At 46.1% G+C, this 22,701-nt stretch overlaps 1 protein-coding gene across 3 annotated transcripts in view; it reads right to left on the bottom strand.

Moving 5' to 3' along the window:
• Nucleotides 1-22,415, bottom strand: part of adam19a (ADAM metallopeptidase domain 19a) — a 97,494-nt gene extending 75,079 nt beyond the window's left edge. For all 3 annotated transcript variants that reach the window (XM_029252215.1, XM_029252216.1, XM_029252214.1), the window contains exons 1-2: nt 22,112-22,415; nt 5,561-5,640 (exon numbers count right to left, since the gene is read on the bottom strand). In XM_029252215.1, coding sequence (XP_029108048.1) covers nt 5,561-5,640; nt 22,112-22,232 — 201 coding nt within the window. In that variant the 5' untranslated portion in view covers nt 22,233-22,415. The remainder of the gene's footprint in view (nt 1-5,560; nt 5,641-22,111) is intronic.
• Nucleotides 22,416-22,701: the final 286 nt, after the last annotated feature.

The raw sequence follows: 22,701 nt of genomic DNA on the forward strand, positions 1-22,701 counted from the left end.
ATTTTTTCCCTCATTAATGAAATTCTAATGGAACCCTCCAGAAGTGTACGATAACAGCGCCCCTCGAGACTTTTACGAAACAGCAACTTTAAGGATACTAGTCCAAGTCCTAAACCATTAGGCGACCAACTGCACTTTGTCTAGTAATGATGCCATCTTGCCTGACACTTGCCTTTCACAATTTCTGTCATAACTAAAGGGAAGTGCATTTCTCCAACGGTTCTAGAGGGAAAAAAATGACTGGAAAAGAATTATGTCACGCAGGACCATCCATCAATCAAGTTCCTATCTACAGCAGATGAAACTATAGAGAAGACTAAGTGCTCTGCATTTTTACTCTGAAATTCAAAATCAGGCAGCGGAGAAGGGTGAGGCGGTCTCCGGAGACCGGGAACGAACAACTTCCTGAGGTGCCTTTCAATTAGCATCCGTCTTGATCCCAGACGTCTTCTCCTGATATTGTCTTTACACAACTATCATGAGAAGAAGTGGAAGTAGAAGCAGAATAGAAATGACAGCCCCTCGATCATTTGCACAGCGCCTGGTAGCGGGAGGAGAAACTTCTTAATTTTCACAGCTCTGTGATGTGAAGCAAAAGGTCTTTAAATGTGGTGAAACTTAGCTCCAACCGTGTGTGTGTGTGTGTGTGTGTGTGTGTGTGTGTGTGTGTGTGGAGAGAACCGTGCATACACGGCCGTGTGTCGGAGCGAGAAGGAACTTGTCAGAGCACAAATTTGAAAGGGAGTCATTTATGTTGTGAATATCTTAAAATATCACACGTCCTGGCCTTGACACCCGTGACAGCTGCTTCTTCTCATGCATCTGTCATAATATCTCCACATTCCAAAATCGACTAGGTAACGCGAAAGAGTACAAATGAGACCGAGGAGTTCACGGCTTGTAGTTAACTCGGTCAAAAGCAAACATGGCTCATGTACAACAGCAAATCCCCGACCGATTCATCCACTTCTTTTACCGCCAAAGGAAGTCGGTTTAAGTTCTCCTCGGAGGTAAGGCAGAACGCCTTTTGTTCCGGCTATACCCACACATTTCTTTTGACAGCACAAAGTGACTTACACCTGCAATGTAATGGCATTTAAAAGATGAAAATTTCTAACCACACACTCTCCAAGGACCTTGAGGAATATGTTCTCCATTTGAGACAAAGCTCTTAGTATAAATTTTTTCTATAATAAAAGAGATTTTTTTTTTTTTTTTTTAAAGAAGAAAGGTTCCACACAATGGCTACCGATAACTTACAATACAGCACATTTATTTTGGCCCATAGAAAGGGATGAAAAGAAATAGACTTCTCTGAGCAGATATTTGAGTAATGGATACAATTCTGTTTGCACCGGTTACATTTCCAAAAAACTTTTTTTCCAGTCTGCATTCTTACAGACATTACACAATCCTTCTAGCATGAGGAAATATTCAGACCATGCTAAAGCTCATTTGCCATCTCCCAGTGCACATTCACTTTGTTTTTTGGAAATTCAGTTCGAAAGACCTTGTTTACCACAGTTGCCCTAGGTAAGAGCATCTGTCAAATGAACAAATAATGACAGCAGCTTTCTTTGGTGTTTATATAGTTACAAACTGCCATTCTTCAGGTACAGACAGTTGTGTTATTCAAATGTTAATGTCTCAGACTGGTTTATAGGGTCTGATGTGGCAGTTAGGAAGCAATCAGGGACAGGTGAGAGGGAAATTGGTACAGTTAGGAGCTATTCATACCCATCTCTACACGGCTGCTGGTTGTTTAAAGAAATGATACTGGTTCGGGTTGGTTGACTGAGCTTTGATTCCTGTCAGCAACTGGCCTGACAACCCCAACACCGCCTCCACCGCCTACAGCCTCTGGCGAGGTGGCCCGAATTCCCCTCAGCTGTCGTACGAGTCAGCAGGGAAACCAAATGTTCCTTAAAATAACACATCTGTTAAGACAAGTTCCCCAGTGTGCTAGTTTGTCACCCAGTGACTTCCTGCTTTTTTTCCCCCCAAATCCACATCCATAGTAAAACACTTCGCAGCTAACGCGTAATGTTCAGGATGGTCCGTTTAAGTTGCTGTAGTGGTGTTCATTGAATACATGAAAAATCATGGCACTCAGCTGTAAGCACCTTTTTCTCCCTTTAAAACTCATTTGAACTCCGTCATGGACAGTCCCAAACCCGGCTGAGAAAGGAGGAGGGTTGGGCATGGGCTAGCTACCCCACACCATAAAAACCTTGCCAGGCACAGAAACGCCAACAGGGAAACTTCATGACATCTCAGCTATAAGGGATACCCGGACAACCCTTGTTGGCAGCCTATGCCCCAGGAGGGGTGGAAAGCATAAGAATAAGAAGAAGACTCATTTGCAAGAGCACAAACCAAACCTTGTAAAATATTCCTTGACTTTGCCACATAACCAACATTTCAAAACAGAGCCTTGACACTGCAACAGTTTTGGCTCCATTGTTCGAGGTGACCCTCATGACACCTCCACCCTAGGAACAATGTGCTATGCCTTCTTGACTGTCTGGTTGAAGGACAGCTCTGATGATCCACAATCAATTGTGTAAATTGTGACTCCTTGCTAACCTTATCTCGGAATACTGCAATGTGAAACCCAGACTGTCCTGGCATTTGTGGCATTTACCCTGACCCTGCTATATCTATCAGTTCTCACACGGGTTGACAATTGTGTCCTTTTAAAGGGTATCAAATCTCACGCTACAAAGGCGCTTGAGCCCCATTGAGAAGTGAGACATTGCACCATCTGCCTGACCTCACTGAAGGACAAAAGACGCATCTTCCAAAGTTCGGTTTTCTGGTTGACAGTAAATAGCATAAACCAGCTTTGTGCCTTATGGAAGATACGGAAGTAATCAGCTTGATGCACTTGAAGATATACAATGGGTGTGTAATATATTTTCCATCAGGGACAGTGTTAGGAATGAACACATTAGACTGATAATACTATGACTAACGTGGTAAGAATATTAGATGCATATAGTGCTAGAGGACACAATCTTCCAGTACAGAAAATAAATCAAGAACTTCAGAAGAAAGGTCACCAACAGTATAAACTTCAGGCACAGTGTAAAGACGTAGCGCACACCAAGCAAAATGGTCTCAAGCAAAAGAGGGAAATAACAGCAGGCGTAGATTAGTTTTGTCCTTTGCGTCTTTCTTGCTTTGCTCTTTTTGATTGGCACATAGATTTCGTTCGCTGCCAAACCTCATTCTTAGAATGCCTCGGATGACTGGAAGCTAAAGTCCCAGGTGCCATTTGGCATCAGGACATCGATAGCTAATCCACGGTGAAAACAAACAGCCGTGGGGAGAGGGTAGGCCAGAACCCTTCATATCCGAAACACAGCCTAATGGTTCCCAACAGCAATCTCAAACACTAATACATTTAAGGGGTCCCTCGCATCCTTCTTGTCGATGGAACCTGATAGCTGCAATTTTTCCCTGTATTACAAGGAGAATACAAGTTTGTTAGAGGACAGAAAAGTGTTCTATCAGCCCACGAGACAAATGGCAACAACAAGCCTGAACAATACCAAAACAAAAAAGTCCAGACGGCCAAGGGCTGCTGTGATTTTGTCAATATGATCTTTATTTGATGTAGCTACTGTGTCTTTCCCTCCAACAGTTCACAGATGCCTGCAGAGCAGCAAAAACACTCTGGATGCTTGCCACTTAATTTTAAAGATTCATTTCAAAGTCTATTTTACTCACCTTGTGAACCAAAATCTAAAAATTTTACCACGGTGGGCACAAGCTATTTGATCTGCTACCATCAGAAAAAAATCTCCAAGGGCATGACCCCGTCATCAGGAACAGTCCTCACTCCCCCACGTCAAAAGCCGACATCCCGAAAACGGCAGCGAACATCTGCTAGCTCTCGCACTCTGCTACCACAGACTCCTCAGTATGCAAATGGCCGCGTGGGGATGAATGAGCTGTGAATGCTTATGTTGCCTTCGCCACCACCATCCAACCCCCCCCCACTCCCCCATGGGAGCGCTCCGTCTGCGGCTGCTGTAGATTCCCAACGCGTGAGCGGACTCGGAATTCCGGAATGATCACAGTCAATTAGGTGCCGTCAACTGCGACGACTAGTGCTCCCGCAGCTCGTGGCACCACAGCAGCCTTATCCAGGCAAAAGTGGGATGGGTGCTGAGCTCAGCCTGCGTTAGCTTCCTTGGGGACACCCCTGACCTGCATTGACAATATTTTGCCACCAAAGATCTTCAAACCGGCAATCTCGTCTGTGGGATAGCCGGAGCTCATGGTCCCATTGCCTGGAGAGTTAGCTAGAAGTGAGCACTTTATATGGGGACTTCCTGCCATTCTAACATGTCTTTCCTCATCAGCCAGGAAACCCCCTTGTGACAAGTCTTATTTTCATTCCCAGCATCCAGATTCATGCACACACAGCAAATCCGCATTCCCATCCATTCCCAGTTGGCTGTGCTCCGTTTTGTTTTTGGGAAGAGAACGTTTTTCTCCTGCCAGTACTGAGAACATGAGGGGATTAATCGGAGGCCAAGTGTAAAGCTCAACGGCTTGGATGTGCTCTTAAACAGCAACGTTGGGAACAGATGCACGGTGTGATGCTTGGAGCCGCCTGAATGCCTATCGCGAGACTGTGGGAGGGAGGACAGCCTGTTTACACTTGTTTTAAGTGGATCAAAGAACAATCCTTGCGCTTAGGTCACTCAGGCCTGATCATTGGAGCATAACTGATCAGTTATAAGGAATGACAAGGAGCACTCTGAACTCCGGGACTCACTGGGAGTGAAGCAAAAAGTTGTGTTTTGCTTAGACCTTCGCTGATTGCCTGAGGCTTACCAATTACACACTGCTGATTGATTCCCTCAAACCTGACTATCTATGTAGGGGGTACACCCAAAGGCAACAGAACCAGTGCCATGAAATACAGGGGCACCCGGAAGAGTTGAGCACATCATTGATCTGCTGTTGCAATGCTCGTACGCCTCTTTCTAGGCTGGCTGCCACCATTCAGAAGTACCTATTAGGACACTGCACTGTGCTGTTTATAGTAAGGATGCCCTAGAGGTCAGCAATCACTTGTGGATTATAAGCCCCTATGTAATGGAGTGAGACTGTGTCAGTCCATGTTGAACAGTTCAGCTGTCTTCTGCAACATATTTCTTGTGAATCTATCAGGGCCATGGTCCTCTGGCCAGGGCTCACCATTCCCAGACTCTGAAAGGCAACATCCATCTTGGGTTTTCATGACCCGTCAAAGTTAGCCAGCCATCACAATCTAGTGTTTGTCCTGGTAGTGTAATGGGAGAAGAGCTGATAGGAGTTTATCCAACACATAAAGCTCCCAGAAACGCTGGTGTTGACCCCAAGCAGTCTCAACTGACAGTTCCGACATACAGACAAGTACACAAATGCAAACACTGGCACATTCAGTAACAAAACAACTTAAAACTTACTTTTACAAATTATTTTGTTCCACTGTGATGTGGGTGTAAGAAGGAGAAGATGGTAAAAGACATCAGGGAAAGAGAGGACCTAAAGAGAGGCTCACCTGTGGTGGAGCCACAGCCTCCCGTCTAGCCCGGCCTCTAGAAATCCAGCGTGGCACTACGGTTTGTCCTCGGAGCTCCCCTGTGAAGACACAAACATTGTGGTTAGCGCACTGGAAAGTGCCAGGTCCAGTAAGGCAGTAATGTCAACTGGCGCACCCTGCTTGCGTTGCTGTAGCAAGAACCTGCACCCATGCCATAAATAGACCAATGATTATTGGCAGATTTACACAGTATATCTAGCACTCCAGGTCACATTGGACAAAGACCACAGGTAAACAATAATTAACAGCTATTCATCGCTGTGATACGGGTTCAGAAAACAACCAGGCATAAGATGGTACAGGGTTGACATATAAAGTGTTTTTACTAACAAACAATGCAAAAATATAATGAACCAAGTGCCTTTGGGCAGAAAACCCGAACACCACTCTGAACTCCAAACTACGATTCCTGTCCTCCAACTGCCAATTTAAATACTGTGACCGCACCTGATGTTCTTCGATCAGGTGTGGCCAATCATTCCGGAAGTGGGCGTGGCTATGCTCCTGTATGCCATAGTTGCCTTGGAGAGATGTATCTGCTAAATGAATAAAGGTTTTGAACTGCAACTTCACATCCTATCATTTATTTTCCCTCACAAGCTACAGAGATAAATTTACTTTGCTGTATTAGACCCTGACCACACCAAAGACATGACAGTTTAAGGAGGTGGAGTAACTGGGGGAAAACAAGCCAACAGAGTTCTACACCAAACAGAGCATGATGGAAACCACATGGAGAAAATTATACTATATAAGGAAACACTTTTGACTTTCCACATATTTGTCCAAATGAGAAGGTCTGCGGTAATGCCGAAACCTGGGTGTGCGGTTACATCAGCATAAAGGCACTGTTTTTCCTTTTTTTGTAATTACCACTGTTGTTGACAAATTGCCCGTCTGCTCAAAGTAGACAGAAATAAATTGCTGAGAATAGATGAAACTGGAATTGGAAATGTATCCACCTATATTTGCCAAATGGAAATGAAAGAAAACACTAAAAATAAAATGTCAGTCCATTATAGATTTTTGCATGTAGATAATGTTCTGCTATTAGTAAACTGATGTAATTAACAAACGCAGAACACTTTAACACTGGCATTGCATTTGCCAGTTTTATTTTTTTTTAGTTTATTGACTTGTATATCACATAAATAGGCAATTCATTCTCTTCAGTACACTCTCAATTGTTATTCATGACGTTAGAATCACTTGGAAAGCAAAAATGAGCTGCGAAAGGCCCAGCCTAAAAGAGCTTTGCTCAAGATAGCCTGTGTGAAAGAGAGCAGATTTTACAGAACCCTTTTCACTCATTTTAGTCATTTTTAATTAGAGCAGTGGCTAGAAAGTAGGACTTGTGACAAAAAGCCCTCAGTGTGACTTTGGCATGTTAAGCTGTTAGGCTCAGAAGGCAGACAAAAAAATGTATATTTTCTTTCTTTGATGCTATAGCTGCAGTACGGACAGCAGGTGGCATAGTCACAGAATTTCTAAATGCACTCTGAAGACCCAGGTTTGAATCTCACCTCATGTACTGTAGTACTCTTAGCCAATGTACTTATCCTTAATACACTAAAAATGTAAACAGATAAATAACTGTAAGGCTGTTAGATGCTTTGGCGAAAAGTACAAGATAAATGAATAAATTACTGTGGTTGTTGAGTGTATTTCGCTGATTTAGTATCTCCAGGAGCAGCTGAACTTCCTTCTCACTCACGAGCTCCTCCACATCAGTTGTAATCCACACCAGTGCTGGAAACTTGAAAGGAGGGATCAGGGTGGAGATGTTTGGACATGCACCATGGTCTCCTTACTGTCTTGCAGTTTTTCCCCGTCTGATATGCACCATCCCTGAGGTAAGGAGGTAATCGGTCCCAGGGAGCTCAACATCAGAGCATCACTTGGCTCCCTAATCCGGTCAGGCCAATGCAAGGCACGACCGTACACTCCCAAATCCAGTGCACACAGTTATCACTGTGGGCCAGGACACCATACCCCCCTCGACAACCCCATCACCCCCAAATCCCCCATTCACTGGAACCACAGCTGTTCTCTCCCAGGTCCTCTGTGCACCGATGAAAGTCTACGGCTGCCCCTGCACCAGTCTGCCAGTTATCTTTATAAGGAATGAAAGCACAAAACTGCCATGTTTCCCCTTTAGGCAAATTAACCAGAAGTATAAATGTTAAAACTGAATCAAAGGAGCGTGCTGCTCTATCCCACTCGGGATCCAGGGTGACCTTACTGCTTTCCCAGTGGGCAAACCAGCAGTGTTTCTCCTGTGTTTGGCAGATCCCACAAACATAGGCTGCATACCAAACATAGGCGCCACCCCCACCCCAACCCGTCCGCAATGCGGCCCAGTACCAACCATTTAAATGGCTCACAATGCTAATTGCTAACTGCCTTGTTGCTGACTGAGGCTTGCACAGAAAAGAATGGAATAAAGGGCATAATTAATATGTCACATTTTGCAATAGTAGACGCTGAAAGGACAAGTTAATGTGGCACTGGGTGACTGCGACAATTGCATGCGCTTCCAGCTCACTGTGCATGATTGCGCTGTCATGAGAGGGAAGCCAAGGCTCCGAGACCAGGCAGATTCAGGGCTAAGAGAGGTGTCGTGCTTCATACAATAAAAAGTACACAAATGGCCAAATGTACAGCATGAAACATTGACATCAAAATCTGTGCAAGCCTCTGCTTCAAAATTTGTAAAGCACTTCATAGTGTTTTTAAAGCATTTTTCAACTTGACTATAAAATGATAATTTTCATAGAGAGGGCTTTGTTAATCATATGCTTTCTTTAAATTAAATGCAAGAAATTTTTACTTCAGTAAAACATCAGCAGAATCGGGAAGTTGGAACCTCTCTGGGAAACCTAGTGGAAAGCCAGCGGTCAATGAGCTAGCCTTATGTGCCACAATGTGCCACAATTTCAACTCTTTGATGACCACTCATGGTTCTCACAGGAAGAGAGGGTACGGAAGTGGTTCATCATCGTCTTCTTTCATGCATGTCTTTGGAATGTGAGAAGAAACCCGTGGAAGGATATGCAAACTGAGCCAGATTCAAAGCCATGTCCAACTGCACAGCTCCGGAGCGGCAAGGCACCAGCACTAGCTCCTGATCCACCATGCCACTTGCTCTTAGCTAAGCGACGAAAATTCAAAGCAACCAGGCACACTGGAGAGCCACATTTCCATACTGATACAGGAAATGAGCCTTAAGATGTGGTGTCAGCTGAGGGCAGCCTTTTACCATGCTAATGAATGAAGATACAAGGGTGAAATGATAATTGGGTTGTGTCTCCATTTTCATTGGCGTTCTGTTACAAGGTAAAGGTCCCAGTAAAATACTTGTAACCCACAGTCAGCACACAAGCTCTATAAACCCCATTTGCCACGAATTCACCCTAAATACGTACTCACGTTCATAGGAACAAAAGCGTTGACACTTCGCCTGCATTGCAAATTCACTCACGCTAAACCAACTTCAGAAGAGTTCTTCTTAAACACTCTTGCTCTCAGACAAACTCTCTGGACTGATTTAACCAATTATTCCGTGTGGGGCTGAATCAATAAATTGTCGGCCAATGTGAGTCGACGCTTTTTTCATTAATCAACTGAGGTGCCTTTTTTTTCTGTTCAGTGCCGTAACGTTGACCGAAGACAAGATTGAATCTAATTTGGAATCACTTTTTGCTGATTGCAAACATGCAGTTGCTATTATGAGTTTCTTTACATTTCTGGGAACAGAGACGTTCCTGCGGCAAGTCATAATGGACTTGCAGGTCTGACACGCAGGTGAGTCACCGCTCTGATGTACTTTGTCAGCCTTTTAAAAGGTCTCCGCCACAGCCATCTGTTTCTGCTGCAACATTTAATGGCAGAGATTTTATTGATCAGAGCAGGGAAAATGCATTAGGGGCCACCTTAACCCATGTATTATTAACCTCTTATCCATGTTCATAAGGACGGTAAATGCGTGGTAGTGGCATGTTCTCAGAAAAACTGGACAAAAATTTAAGGCTCCATCTCATATTAATAAATGCAAAACACTGAGGCTCAAGATAAGCCTGCACGACTAAAAAGGGAAGTTCTCTGCCGATCGTTATTTTTCTTTATTGTGTACCGGACAGCAGGCAGAAGTACTTGAACTGTTTGTTTTCTTTGCTGAGAGCGCTGATTTATGTGTTTGGTATGACCATAGCCGAGTGCCTCCTAAATGAGAGACTCCTAACACAAAAGCAAGTCGGAGAGTCGATCTTCCAGCGTCTTGCCCACAAGAGCATTAACCTGCACCTAATGGGTTTAACAGAGGTATTAGGAGAGTCCGCAGGCCCTTAATCATGGACTCCAAATGGGCCCCGGCCTGTGCTCGGGGTCAACCTTTAATGATGAAGGCTGTGACACCCTGGAAGGAAAAATAAGCGCTCCCAGTCCGCACATCACCTGGCCTGTTGTGACGGCGACATGGAAAAACCTTCAAAGGTCCACTGAAATGGGCTTAGGGAATTTGTGGGGTTCCTTTCTCTCTGAGAAGTGTTGTGCCACAACTCAAGCCCACTCCTGGCAAGAGCTCATTGGACACGGCGGCTTATCGGCTAGGCCAACACAGACCCAAAGGCCTTGGAGCACTGTCGAGTGGGACTCGCTTCTTGAACGCCACCATCTCTGCTTTTCTCCCTCTACAGCTGAGAAGGTCCATTCTTCTGCGGTTCATTTTCACGTTGGCAGGAACCCTACGGTGGGTCGCCGAAATCGCGCGATCTTTACAAACAGAACTCCCAGTTGGGCTTGTTTCATTAAGCACACTCCGCTTACTCTACCGAGCCCTAGTGCAATGTGTGAAGTAGCTGGTTTATGTTATTTGTTCTTGCACTTAGTGTTCAAATATACAGTAGATGTTATCTACAGGGCCACGGGACTCATTATAACATCATGCCCACGCAGCAAAATCCACATTCCATCTTCCATTATTCATTAATTGATCTGGAAAGTTGGTGCAGTTTCTAAGCTCCTTCTTCGCCTTTGCTATTGTTTCTTTTCCTTTCTGTCTGTTGAGCCATAGAACATCCCTAACACCCAAAGCCGGCTAATGGAACGAAACCGGGCCGCATCTGCCACGCGAAGAAGGACTGATGCGACTCAAGGTGACCGTCATGGCTGGTCGTGTCAGGTCGAGTGAACCAATAATGGCAGATTGCTGATGCCACAGCACAGCTCGAAGCAAAGCCTCATCTCCGCTTGAGCTCGGAGGAGTAATATCGCTCGCCAGAGCGTCACACCTTTTCCCGGAAATCTTCGTCAAGCAATGGTGGCCCTTCTCTCAGCCTGTGAGTGTGACCTCTGACTAACCTTCCACCTCTGAAGACGAGACGGAGCTGAGAGAAATAAGAAATAAAAAAATTTGGAACAATGGTTTTGTGCGTTAAATTTACTGGGAATTTCAACAAATTACATTTATTTATTTTTCTGAGGAAAAACTTTTCCCTGAAGCAGTGGACAACTCAGAGTAAACAAAACTGCATTTCACCAACAGACGGAGAAACAACAAATCACTGTACATGCAGCTGAAAGGGAGGTCAATATATTTTCAGATCAGGAGACAACTGAGGCTCAAAGAGATGCTTTGAGACTACTGTCAAAAGTAGGGTCAGCAGCATAGTGTAGTGGTTAGAGCTGCTGCCCCTGTATCACAGATTATAAACCCACCTCCTGCTGTAATACCCTTGAACAAGATACCTACCCTGAATTGCTCCAGTAAATGTTACCCTGTAGAATAAATGGGTAAATAATTGTAAGTTTCTCTGGGAAAAGCATGACCTATATGAATGAATAAATGTAAATGTTGATAGGAATTCAGCAGTTCTGAGTGACAGGTATTAAGCATGGAGATAAACTGCCAAGGGTAGCATGGAGAGTAAAGACACTGACCTGTAATCAAAAGGATGCTAATTAAGTTCAAAAAAGGTTGCTGCTCTAGCTCTGATCTCTAACACACAAAAAACCTTGCCGTAGAGGAGATAAATAAGAAATGAGACAATAATAATGATATTTCAGCCATGTGGGATAACATTCTAGGGCATCTTAACGTTTAAGTTAAACCTCTTGTAGCAAAAGTTTGCATCAGCGGAAAACTTCCACTATCGATGATTTTGTCAAAAAAAAAAATACATTGCAACCGCAGCTCGACAGCACTTCTTCATCAGCGACTGCAGCTCCGTGATTGCAATTCCCCACGGGACAAAAGCAGAATGAAAAAAACTCAAACCAGCATCAACTGCTCTTCCAGGAAGGCTGAGCATCGCAACGCCTTCACTTTAATCTTTCGATATGGCAGCTCACTTGTGAATCTGAAGGAAAGTCGGGTTTGACTGACAGGAATGATAAAACCAGGATCCACGTGTAGACAGTTGACACGGTCCACGGCTGACTGCTCTTGTTATAATGCGAGATGAGAGAAACACAAACGAAAAACAAATAAATCTTCCATGGCTCCTAACCCCCTGACGCTTCCCTGATGAAAATGACAGAGCAAAATAACAAAATAATAAACAAAGCGAAAAGATGCTTGACCAAAGCTGATCAGCAGGATTTGTTCGCAGTCGTAGGAGTTTCACCTAGCATCCAAAACAAGGACCTATTTCATGAATACCTGGTTGTCAGTGAGCGCGGCCAGAGCCCAGCTGTACGGACAAGCTCAGGTTGTAACCCATAACAAGTATGCAATGCTAAAATCCTCTTCTGATCCCTAATTTAGTCAGAGAGCTTACGGTTCCCAACCAACCAACGGCAACAACTGCTTGTCCCAAACAGGGTCGCGGCGAGCTGGAACCTTAACCCAGTAATAGAGGGCACAAGGCCGCAGGGGGAGGGGACACACCTAGACCTGGATGCTAGTGCATCGCAAGGCACCCCCAGCAGGATTCGAACCCCAGACCCGCCACACAGCGGGCACCAGCCAAACCTGCCACGCCGCCACACTCTCTTCCTATGATTTCCACTGAAGTCTATTTTTTTCCAAGTTATTTTTTCATAAAATTCCTTATTCATTTTTTTACCACCAAGGTATAGTCACAGTGGTCAGGAGCCTATTGGGGAAGCATAGGGTGTGAGGCAGGGTTCAGTTTGGGCAGGACATCAGTCCATCTGAACAAATTATGTTTCTCAGAGTCACACACACACACATTTTCTGAACCGCTTATCCTATATGGGGTCGCAGGGAACTGGAGCCCAACCCGGCAACAGAGGGTATAAGGCCAGAGGGGGAAGGAACACGCCCAGGACGGGACGCCAGTCCGTCGCAAGGCACCCCAAGCAGGACTTGAACCCCAGACCCACCGGAGAGCAGGACCGGGTCCAACCCACTGCGCCACCGCACCCCCCGTTCCCAGAGTTACTCATTACTGATTTAAACAGATGTCATTCGTGTTTTTTTTTTTTCATTTTTTGGTTATTAATGATGACTGAATGACAAATCAGTCCCCAAATACCTACCATTGCTATCGTGTCACTAGACGAAAGCACAAAGCCCACCTATCTCTTTTCTGTAGGAGTTCAGGTATTCAGATACGGCTTCGGGCTTTGAGACGGGGGGAACCTTGGACCGGAGCAATAAATGAAGATATGCTTATGGAAGGAGATAACCAGGCTCCCACCTTTCCGGCTTTTGTCCATTAAAAATTCACCACGACAGCGAACCTGCTGCTTCATCAAATCCATCCCCGTCCGCTTTCCTGTGACACGGCTCAAGATGGGAAAATGAAAAAGGAAATAAAATATTAAAAAATAAATAAATAAATCACTGGGAACTTTCTTTTTCCCCATATGGGTGTGCTTTCATGGGGCCGTAAATCTTATCTTGCTCCCACATATGGCCTGCCGTGGGGCGGGGGAGGGGAGAGGTTCACCGCGCGGCCCCTCACGGCCCGAGGGTGTGTGACGCTAAGGACGTGAGCGGCAAACAAGTGGCTCCGTTACGGCCCAGTACCAGGTGGGAACCGTGGCAACAGGAAAAGAGGGGCCACGTGTCACCTGGAACTTCCACCGCTGTGCGTTTTCCTGAGTTTCATGGAAACGGGGAGAAGGTGCTTAGGTAGGTCAGAACTCAGGGTGTGGGACAGACAGCTGTGTGCTGAGAGATAACCACAGCAAATCCACAGCGCTCCTTTTGAACGACGCCTGTATTCCAGCGTAAGGGACGCTGGAGCGCAACCGAAAGCGCTGAAAATGAGAGTGCCATCGAGCTGTTAATATACACACCGTCTCATGAAACGTATATAAATCCAGAACTGGCCGAACTTTTTTTATTCATGTTTTGTAAACCATCTAGAGGGGGGTGCGGCCGGTTTGGCTGGGACCTGCTCTCTGGCGGGTCTGGGGTTCGAGTCCTGCTCGGGGTGCCTTGTGCGTCCCGTCCTGCGCGTCCCCCCTCTCCCCCTCTCCCCCTCCAGCCTTATGCCCTGCGTTGCCGGGTTAGGCTCCAGTTTGCCGCGACCCCACCCGGGACAAGCGGCTTCAGTGTGCGTGTAAACTATCAACATCCCACATCCAGGCTACTTGTCTCAGCTACAACTGAACTTCATTCCTTTTATGGTTTTACGACAATGACACCAGGGTTTCCGGTTTAAGTTCCAAATACTGCAGTGTGATGAAGGAGATCAAGAAAATGTTCATAACCATCTCGAAGAAGCTTCGAATGTTGTGAGAAAAGGGCCAGCGCTGCTAACCATGCTGCTGGCGAGATTCCCTTATTTCATCTTTATCGATCAGCTTATTCCAGTGGCTCCCGACTCAGTCGTTGCATCATTGTTTACTCTCCGAGGTTCGTTTCTCACCCGCACATGCTGGGAACACACTCTGTGTAAACCCTTAGCGAACATAAATAATTTGCTATTAATAAGACATGATAGCGAGTTGAAATGTCAGACTTCAAGTCCCACCGCCGCAGGAGGAGAAAAAAAAATACTGTTTAAATGTTCTTAAACATGTTGAACTGAAACATACAGCTGAAGCTCTCCAAGACATCCTAATTAACGTGAAACAATCATTTTTTTATGTCAGTCTGAGTGGCAATGAATGTATAAACTGTAAAAATGGCTAAATCACTGTAAGTGGCGCAACACTTAAGTTGCCTTTGAAAAAAGCAGATAAATAGAAAAATGTAAATGGATAGAGCCATTCAGACCCAATTGCTCATGATGATTTATTAATTTTAGCTGAAACTTCCCTTCAAATGTACAGCGTTAGGTTTTTGCGCTTTATGTATTTTTTACCTATATATATAGCCACACAATTTGTAGTGGAGTAATTCAGGGTAAGTGCCGTGTTCAAGGGTAATATAGCAGGAAGTGCAATCCGAACCGGGACCTTTGGTTACGAGGACAAGGCTCTAACTTCTGTGCCACCTGTTGAAGCCATAACGGTCCCAGTACTCCCAAAGTCACTGCGTAAAAGGAGCGAGAAGCTGTACCGTGTCCAGACTGACTTGGTTGGGCAGCACCAGCAGCGTCTGTGCCACGAGATCTGAGACAAATCAAATAATCTCACCAAAGGTTTTCCATTAATCTGCGAGCCAGACGGCCCGACACAACGTGTCTAGGGAGCGACAGCTTCATCCAAGCTTGAGCTTTCCATGGAACCGCGGTATAGCTCACAGGAGAAAAAGGAGGTCGAGGGCAGGCGCTTGGACTGCACCACCGAACGAGTTGACGAGAACTCGTCCCAGATGAATCCCATACTCCAGATTTCTGGAAAATTCACAAAAATTCCACTAATTGTTACCAAGGAGCATTTTCCATCTCGGCGCCATCATCAAACAAAATGAAAGAACGAAACACGGTGGCAATGATGCGCAAGCAGAGCACGGCGCTCTCTCAGGTCAGGTAGAAGCTCGTAATGAGAAGGTTGCGCACACAACCTTATCGGGTATTCCGTGTTCCTTCCTACAAGTAATAAGCAGTGTGAATTGCAGCTCCGGCGCCATGCGAAGCCTCTCAGAAGAGCAATTGATGCTGTCACCGCTGACGCCCCAAATTACTACCTCTTGTCACATTCTCCGCAGTCGGATGTATGCGATTCCCCCTGCTATGTTATGCACACGTGAGCACTTCCTGAAATGGACAGACTCTGCGAGGCTTTCGAACTTTCAGCACAGACCTTGCGGTGGTGCCTGTGTCTGCTGCACTACGTTCTTCACCAAAATATTAGTTCAGGTACCCGAGGTATTACACTTTTAATGTGCTTGGAGGAATGCTTACTGTATTTTTCATCAGGGCTTGGCGTCCAATGGAGGGCTCGAACCTGCAGCCGAGCGAGGTTTTTGAGCCCCCCGATTGGGACGCTTCTGGAAAAAAAGAGAGATGGAGACGGGTTTGCGGAAGAGCGTGACGATTTGTGGGCATTTGTATATACTGTATGTGATTGACAGCTGGGCTTTGGCCTCACACTTCCCTCCTAAATTTTCTTTTTTCATTAAACTGTAATTATTCATTTTCCAGATGCTCTTCTCACAAGCAAAGTACCGTGTTTGTTTTGTACACCAAGCTACTGACACTTTTTTATCCATTTATACAGCAGGGTAATTTTTACTGTATCAACGGAGGGTAAGTACCTTGACCATGGATACTACTGCAGAAGGTGGGATTTGAACCAGAGCCCTTCACCTGAAAAACAACGAATCTACCACTACACCACCCGCAGTGTCTACGAAGACCTTCTTCACTGGGATGTCCTCTTTTTCATCCTAACTGGTGCCAAAAAATTGATTCTGGCTCGTATATGGAGCGAATTCTTTAAATCCTTTGCAGCTGATCGGCTGTCTGCGCCCCCCGTTGCGCTCCGTCACACGTCGACCGCGGAAACAGCAGCCGGAACCCAGAGACAACCGAGTGACCTTCCAGCCATCTGCAGAACCCACCTCCCCAGTGAGAGGCCTTGGTGACAGTCACCACCACAGTCAGATCCCTGCAGTGACAGTGTGAGTCAGCACCCTGCCCCCCATTAGCGCCCGCGATACCCCCTCCCCAGGACACCCCCGCCGATGCCACTGCCAACACGGGGAACCGGCACGCTCCCATTCCTCACACCTTCACGCCTCGCAAATGCTCAGAGAAAGTCTCTTTCCCTTTATCGGGAGGGGGTGTAGGCGCCTGCAACAAAGCGGGGCGGCAGGCGTCGCGTCGGGTTTCCATCGAGCGCCTCCGGTTCGCGGCTCTTAGGAAGGAGACGGTTTACTCCGTGTCTGATGCAAAGGGTGGGGGAGTCGTGGCAGAGAAACACCTGATCCAGGCCGCCGTTCAAAGGCCCCCAGAAGGAGGCGTCGGCGAGCGGCTCCGGTGATTTCACCGCCGAAGGGGCGCGAGTGACTCCGGCACCGACAGCAACTCTCTCATCCCACCCCAAGTTCACCAGGATGATGTTGACGTAGGTGTTCCACTAGAGTCCTCTTTCCCCGACACCGCACTCATATTTAAATTCACCGCTTCCATCTCGCCGGCAACGCTGCAGCGCTGGGATCTGCACGTGTTCCACGCTTTCAGTATTTTCTGTTTTATCTCTTATTTTTCCCCATGTTGTTTACCACTCCGGATACCGTTATTTTGCATACTAGTTTTTGGCGGGGGGGTGCGGTAGCGCAGCGGGTTTGGCTGGGTCCCGCTCTCGGGTGGGTCTGGGGTTTGAGTCCTGCTTGGAGTGCCCTGTGATGGCCTGGCATCCCGTCCTGGGTGTGTCCCCGCCCTACGCCCTATGTTTTTGGGTTAGGCTCTGGCTTGCCGCGACCCTTCTCGGGACAAGCGGTTTCAGCGTATGCACGTGCGTGTAGTTTTCGGTGGTCTCAGCAGTCATTGTGGGGAACAGGGTCAAACAAATGCATAAATGTGAATTGAAATCTCATTTTTTTAAATTTTTTGGAGAATCCTGGCCCACAAATGACCCTTTCGGAAGAAAGAGTGTGGAATTGATGTTTCCAATTACGCACAGTTCCCCTTCTGCCCCTTAGCCACATGAAGTCAATTAGCCTTAAGTTTCTGTGAGGACAGAGACCCCCGACAAGGCGGCCCAAGCGCAGGTGGGAGCGGACTCCTCGGTCAAAACATGTATCAGATTATCCCCAGAAACATCTGGATCAGATCCAGCGCTGGTCCAATGGTGCGGCGGTCCAGAGAGCAACGGCCGAAGAGCCCGGTGACCATATGCGTAACCGGACTCCATCGGAGCCCTCTCACCTTGCGCCATGACGAGCTCGTTTTGATGGAAGTATTATCCAGTTAGCATACGATTCCACGCATTTGCAAGTCAAAGGATGGAAAAAAATAAGCGGGCGAAAGCGCGGTATTTATGTAATGATCAAAGGGAGCTTTCTCTGTAAGTGCCCTTTCCACAGGCGGAAAGAAGAAAATGAAGGACAGTTGGTTTGCTAATACAGAATTGATTTTTTATTAGAGGGAAACTGTGGTATTTGCAAAAAAATCTTTACTTTCAATACACTGGCTAAATTTGCACATATTTCAGAATAACAGTCTCGTATGAAAGGCAGACCTCTATGAATTTATTTTTGTGATGCGATATATCTCACACACAACTGGGTATTTTATCAAAACTATTCAGATTAAGCACGCTCATATATATCAGCTCACTCACTATTCCTCTAGCGAAGTAAAGCATCCACAGGTTACACTCCGAGCTCATCCAAAATACCTTCAAATATGGATTTACACTGAACAGATGTTACAGTTTCTGGGAATGTGCAAAATGTCACAAAATATACATGTACAGCTGTATCCCTCCATTATCAATAACCACTTGTCCAATGCAAGGCCACAGTGGGCCAGAGCTTATCCAGGAACCACAGGGTAGAATACACCCTTGACGGGACAAAAGCGCAATCGCACACATTCATTAACTCACTCTCTTTGAAGGCAAACTCTAGTCACTTATCCGTGTGAAACAAGTCTTTGGACTATGGGAGGAAACCAGAGCACCTGGAGGAAGCCCACAGAAAAACGAGGAGAATATGCAGAGCCCACACACACTGCATTGGATTCGAACCCCCGCCCGAACCCATAGCTCCTGGGCAACTGGCAGGGCCAGTGCGGCACCCTGCAAAATATAAATACATATTTACCTCCTTGACTGGTGTCTTTCAGCAGTTTGCGTTGCGCAGAGACAACACTTCGTAAGGCACTAGTTTTTCTTTCATTGCCAAGCTTTTACCCAAAGTAATTTACAGCTTTACCTGCTGGGTTTGTTCGCGGAGCAGTGGAGTCTAATCAGCAGCAGTCAGACTGAGGTACGCAACACACGCGAGACAAACCGGTGTCAGTCAGGTGTCAACCGGCTGCGAGCGATTTCGGAGCAAGGCCTCTGTTGTGATCGACACACATTAACAGCACAGCTGGGCTTTCACACACTCTGCCTTTTACCGGACCAGCAACGGACGAAACATCTGGGTTCCGCTGCTGGCTGCAGCATCGTAAAACACATAATGGGATTATACCAGTGGACGACCTAAAAGTCCGCAGAAGTCTCTTGCGAGCTGGAGCCTTAGAGCGTGCAGCATCTGCACCAGGCACGGGAACGGACAAGGACCGCACAACCAATCTGGGCCAAAACGGACCCGGGAAAGACGAACTGCCTTATAGATCCTACGGTGGCACGGTAACAGACCTGCTTTTCCCACATCAGATGGAGAGTGACGGGGTGCCCCGATGACCACGGATGCGTTTCAGGCGGTGTTTCAACACGGAGCCGCGAACACATCGGAACACATCAGGGAGGGTGGAGACGGAATGGATGGAGCGCACGTCACCTTTCGACACGGAGTTCAGCTCACTCTCCCGCTGAACTGCAGCCAGACTCTCGAGAGTCCTTCAGAAGCCTTCCGGCTCAAGAGGCTTCCTTCTGAATCGCAGAGCTTATGAAGAGCAATGAGTGGGTTATTTCCAAAACGGGGCTTCTAAATCACCGGGATAGAAATTGATATTTCATATCTCAGAGCCACAAACTGGAAACAGCCTAGAAGTTTGGGCCGATACTTTTTTTGAGCAATAGGGCAGGACTTTTAATATTTTAAGTCTATCTATCTATCTATCTATCTATCTATCTATCTATCTATCTATCTGTCTGTCTGTCTGTCTGTCTGTCTTATATTTATTGCAGCCACATGTATAAATTTATATGAGCAACTTGCTGCACTAAAATATACAGAAACTTGTTTGCAATGTACTCTTAATTGTGCAAAATGTAAAAAAGTTAAAAAAAATTATCGCCATCTAAAGGGTCTTTCTGCTGGTCTACCTGACATGTTCAGAATTAATCCGGTGTTAAGATATTCTCTGCGCATGCATCGTGAACTTTTCCGCTTTCTTAATCTTCTGCCCTAATGTAACTCAAACACAAAATGTCAACAGAATAACAACAGCGTGGCCATGACATTAATTTGGTATTTGGTCGTCTCTAATTTGAGTTGGTAGGGGGCGGTAGGGAGTGCATACGAGGGGCAGCATGCCTACATGAAACGGGTGAGTGGCCAAGGCTGACAGGTCTCTGTGCTCTAAACAGAGCGGAAGCTGATGGGGATTTGGCAAGGCGTGATGCGGAGCTCGAACCATGCCAAGTAACTTTGTGAATAAGTTCAAAGCTTTAAAATAAACATTATGGACTTTGTGAAGTCATTTCCATAACACGCTTACATTCATTTGTTTAACTTCTTCCTCATTCCGCAATTACTCATCTCCCCATCGCTCGGTTCCTCACATTTCCCACCGATATCCCCTCCGTAGCCTAATTAAGAATTCTAAATCAGATCATTAAGTAAATTGCCCCAATTATGTTCAGGCCTGGGAAACAATTATCCAATAAAAAAGATTCCAGTTTAATTTTGGAATAATAGATAGATGGGTACACTTACCTAGTATTTAATATTACACAACTGGGTATGTGTGCCAACAATATATAACCAAGGAATTCAACTTGTTCAGAGTAGATCAAGCCAATTTTTTTCCTCTCAAAATCAATTTACAGAAACATTCTGTGCAAAGGAAAATAAAGGGAACCAGGAGTGCGCTTACATAAAAACGTAAACCGATCGCAACGCATTTAAACTGAATGCACCGTGAAGTAAATGCACAAAAATACCCGTTTCATATTAAATATCTGTACTATGCATTGCTCATGTCAGGAATTAGTGTCTACAAAACCTGAATAAGTGAAGATGTAAAATTAAAAATAAAATAATAAAACAAACGATTCTTGGGACTCGAGCATGAGCTCAGCAGAGAGAAATCACCTCCACCCCCCCAGGTCACTGGGCAGCAAGGAGGAGGGCATTCCACCCACTGGCTGGACAAGGGCAAGGTCAGGATGAACTGCCTCACTATGGTACAGGAGCTCCCAAATGAGGAGCATGTTAACATGGTTCCCCAGGACCAAGGTGAAATAGTGTGTGTGTGTCCATGCATTTTTATTTATTTGTTTAATTTTTTTGTTTGTTTGTTTGCATATGGAAGAAAGTACAGTTCTATCTCGCCCCTGATCTTGCAGACACAGGACATGTAGAAAGATGAAACACTTCTCTGGTTTTCTTCACTCTTTCCATACTAGAAGTTCTGTGCTCCAGAAGAGAGATCATTTTTGCTGTTTGAGTGAATTTAACAGCATCTATTCTGCGCTATTTGACCCAATAAACCACATATGTCATGGATATTTAAAAAAAAGTCTCTTGAGTTCTTCACTTATATTTCAGAAATGCTAAGTATAAATTCTGAATATAAATGTAAATATAAAGTTTATTGCTCCCTCGTCCGCGAACTCGGAGCGGTAAAGGTAGAATAAAGAAAAAAATTAATGAAAAGGGACGCGCGGATAGAAGTTGGATGATTAAAAACGCCTCTCCGTGCATTTTTGTATATTTTCCACATCGTGCAGCCCTGTTTCGAAGATAAAGTGAAGTGAAGACAGCGCGTTAATATGGTAACAGTGGCCCACTGACTGACTGAGTGGGTTTTTGCGCTGATTTCTCCAACATTTCTCACGTTCTCCAGGGTGACAGCGACACTGCGACAATGAAACTTTGAGCACCTGGCCAGCGAGACGGGTGTCCAGGGGTCCAGGGTCCAGGGCTGCAGGACAGGACAGCACAGGACGGCACAGCAGCAGGACAAGACAGCACAGGGGGCGTCTTTAATAACCTCCAGCAGAGCCCACGGCACTTCTCGAATGAAGCCGTCCTTTTATGGAAATAAAATCTGTGCGCTTCCAAACTAAGCAATCTTTTTCTGGACACATTGCGAGACAAAGAAAGCGCCGCAAGTGCTGGAAAGAGGAGTCGCGCTGAAAAAGTGCATCTTGTAACTGATACAGTGACAGTCAGCGATGAAGAAGAAGAAGAAGAAGAAGAACAACAACAACAACAGTTGGGAACACTTGGTTGGCGATGATGACACGCAACTGGTAGATCATCGGCAACTTTGAAAGTGCACCAATGGATCATGCTCGGCGCTTTACCTTCCCCGACGCGTCCGCCCGCGCTGCCCGCAGGGAGGCACAGGAGCAGCACGGTGACGAGCATGGTGCCCGCGCATGGTGTCGAGCTGTGCGCCTTTTTCTGCCTGTGTTTGCTGTACATCCCTGTTCTTCTGAGTACCGTTATTCCGTCTCCCCGTCTCTCCTCTCCACTCTCCGCCTCTACGGAGCGGAGCTCCCCGAAAACCCGGCGTGGATCTGGATCGGAACCCAAAGAGCGCGCCGGGCGGGATGCCTCCCGAGATTGAGTCGCACCCTTAACCCTCCTCCTTGCGTGCGCAGACACAGCCCGAGAGCCGCGATCTTCCAGCGAAATCCTCCGCGCACGTGCTCTGACTCACCGGTGCCTCCTCTGTGCACTCGGCTCATAGCGCCAGCAGGTGGCGTAATGGTTAAAGGCGAGCCGTCGCCTTTCGATCAGAGGAATCGGATTCCAGCCTCGCCTCCTGCCGTAGCATTGATTGAATGATACTATCCCTGTAACTGATGTAGTAACAACACCCAGCTGTGTGAGGGATCGATCATGGGAAACAGTGTACGTAACAGGAGAAAAGCGTCAGCTAAACAACAAC

Source organism: Scleropages formosus, chromosome 5 (genome assembly GCF_900964775.1).
Source record: "Scleropages formosus chromosome 5, fSclFor1.1, whole genome shotgun sequence".
Lineage (NCBI taxonomy): Eukaryota > Metazoa > Chordata > Actinopteri > Osteoglossiformes > Osteoglossidae > Scleropages > Scleropages formosus.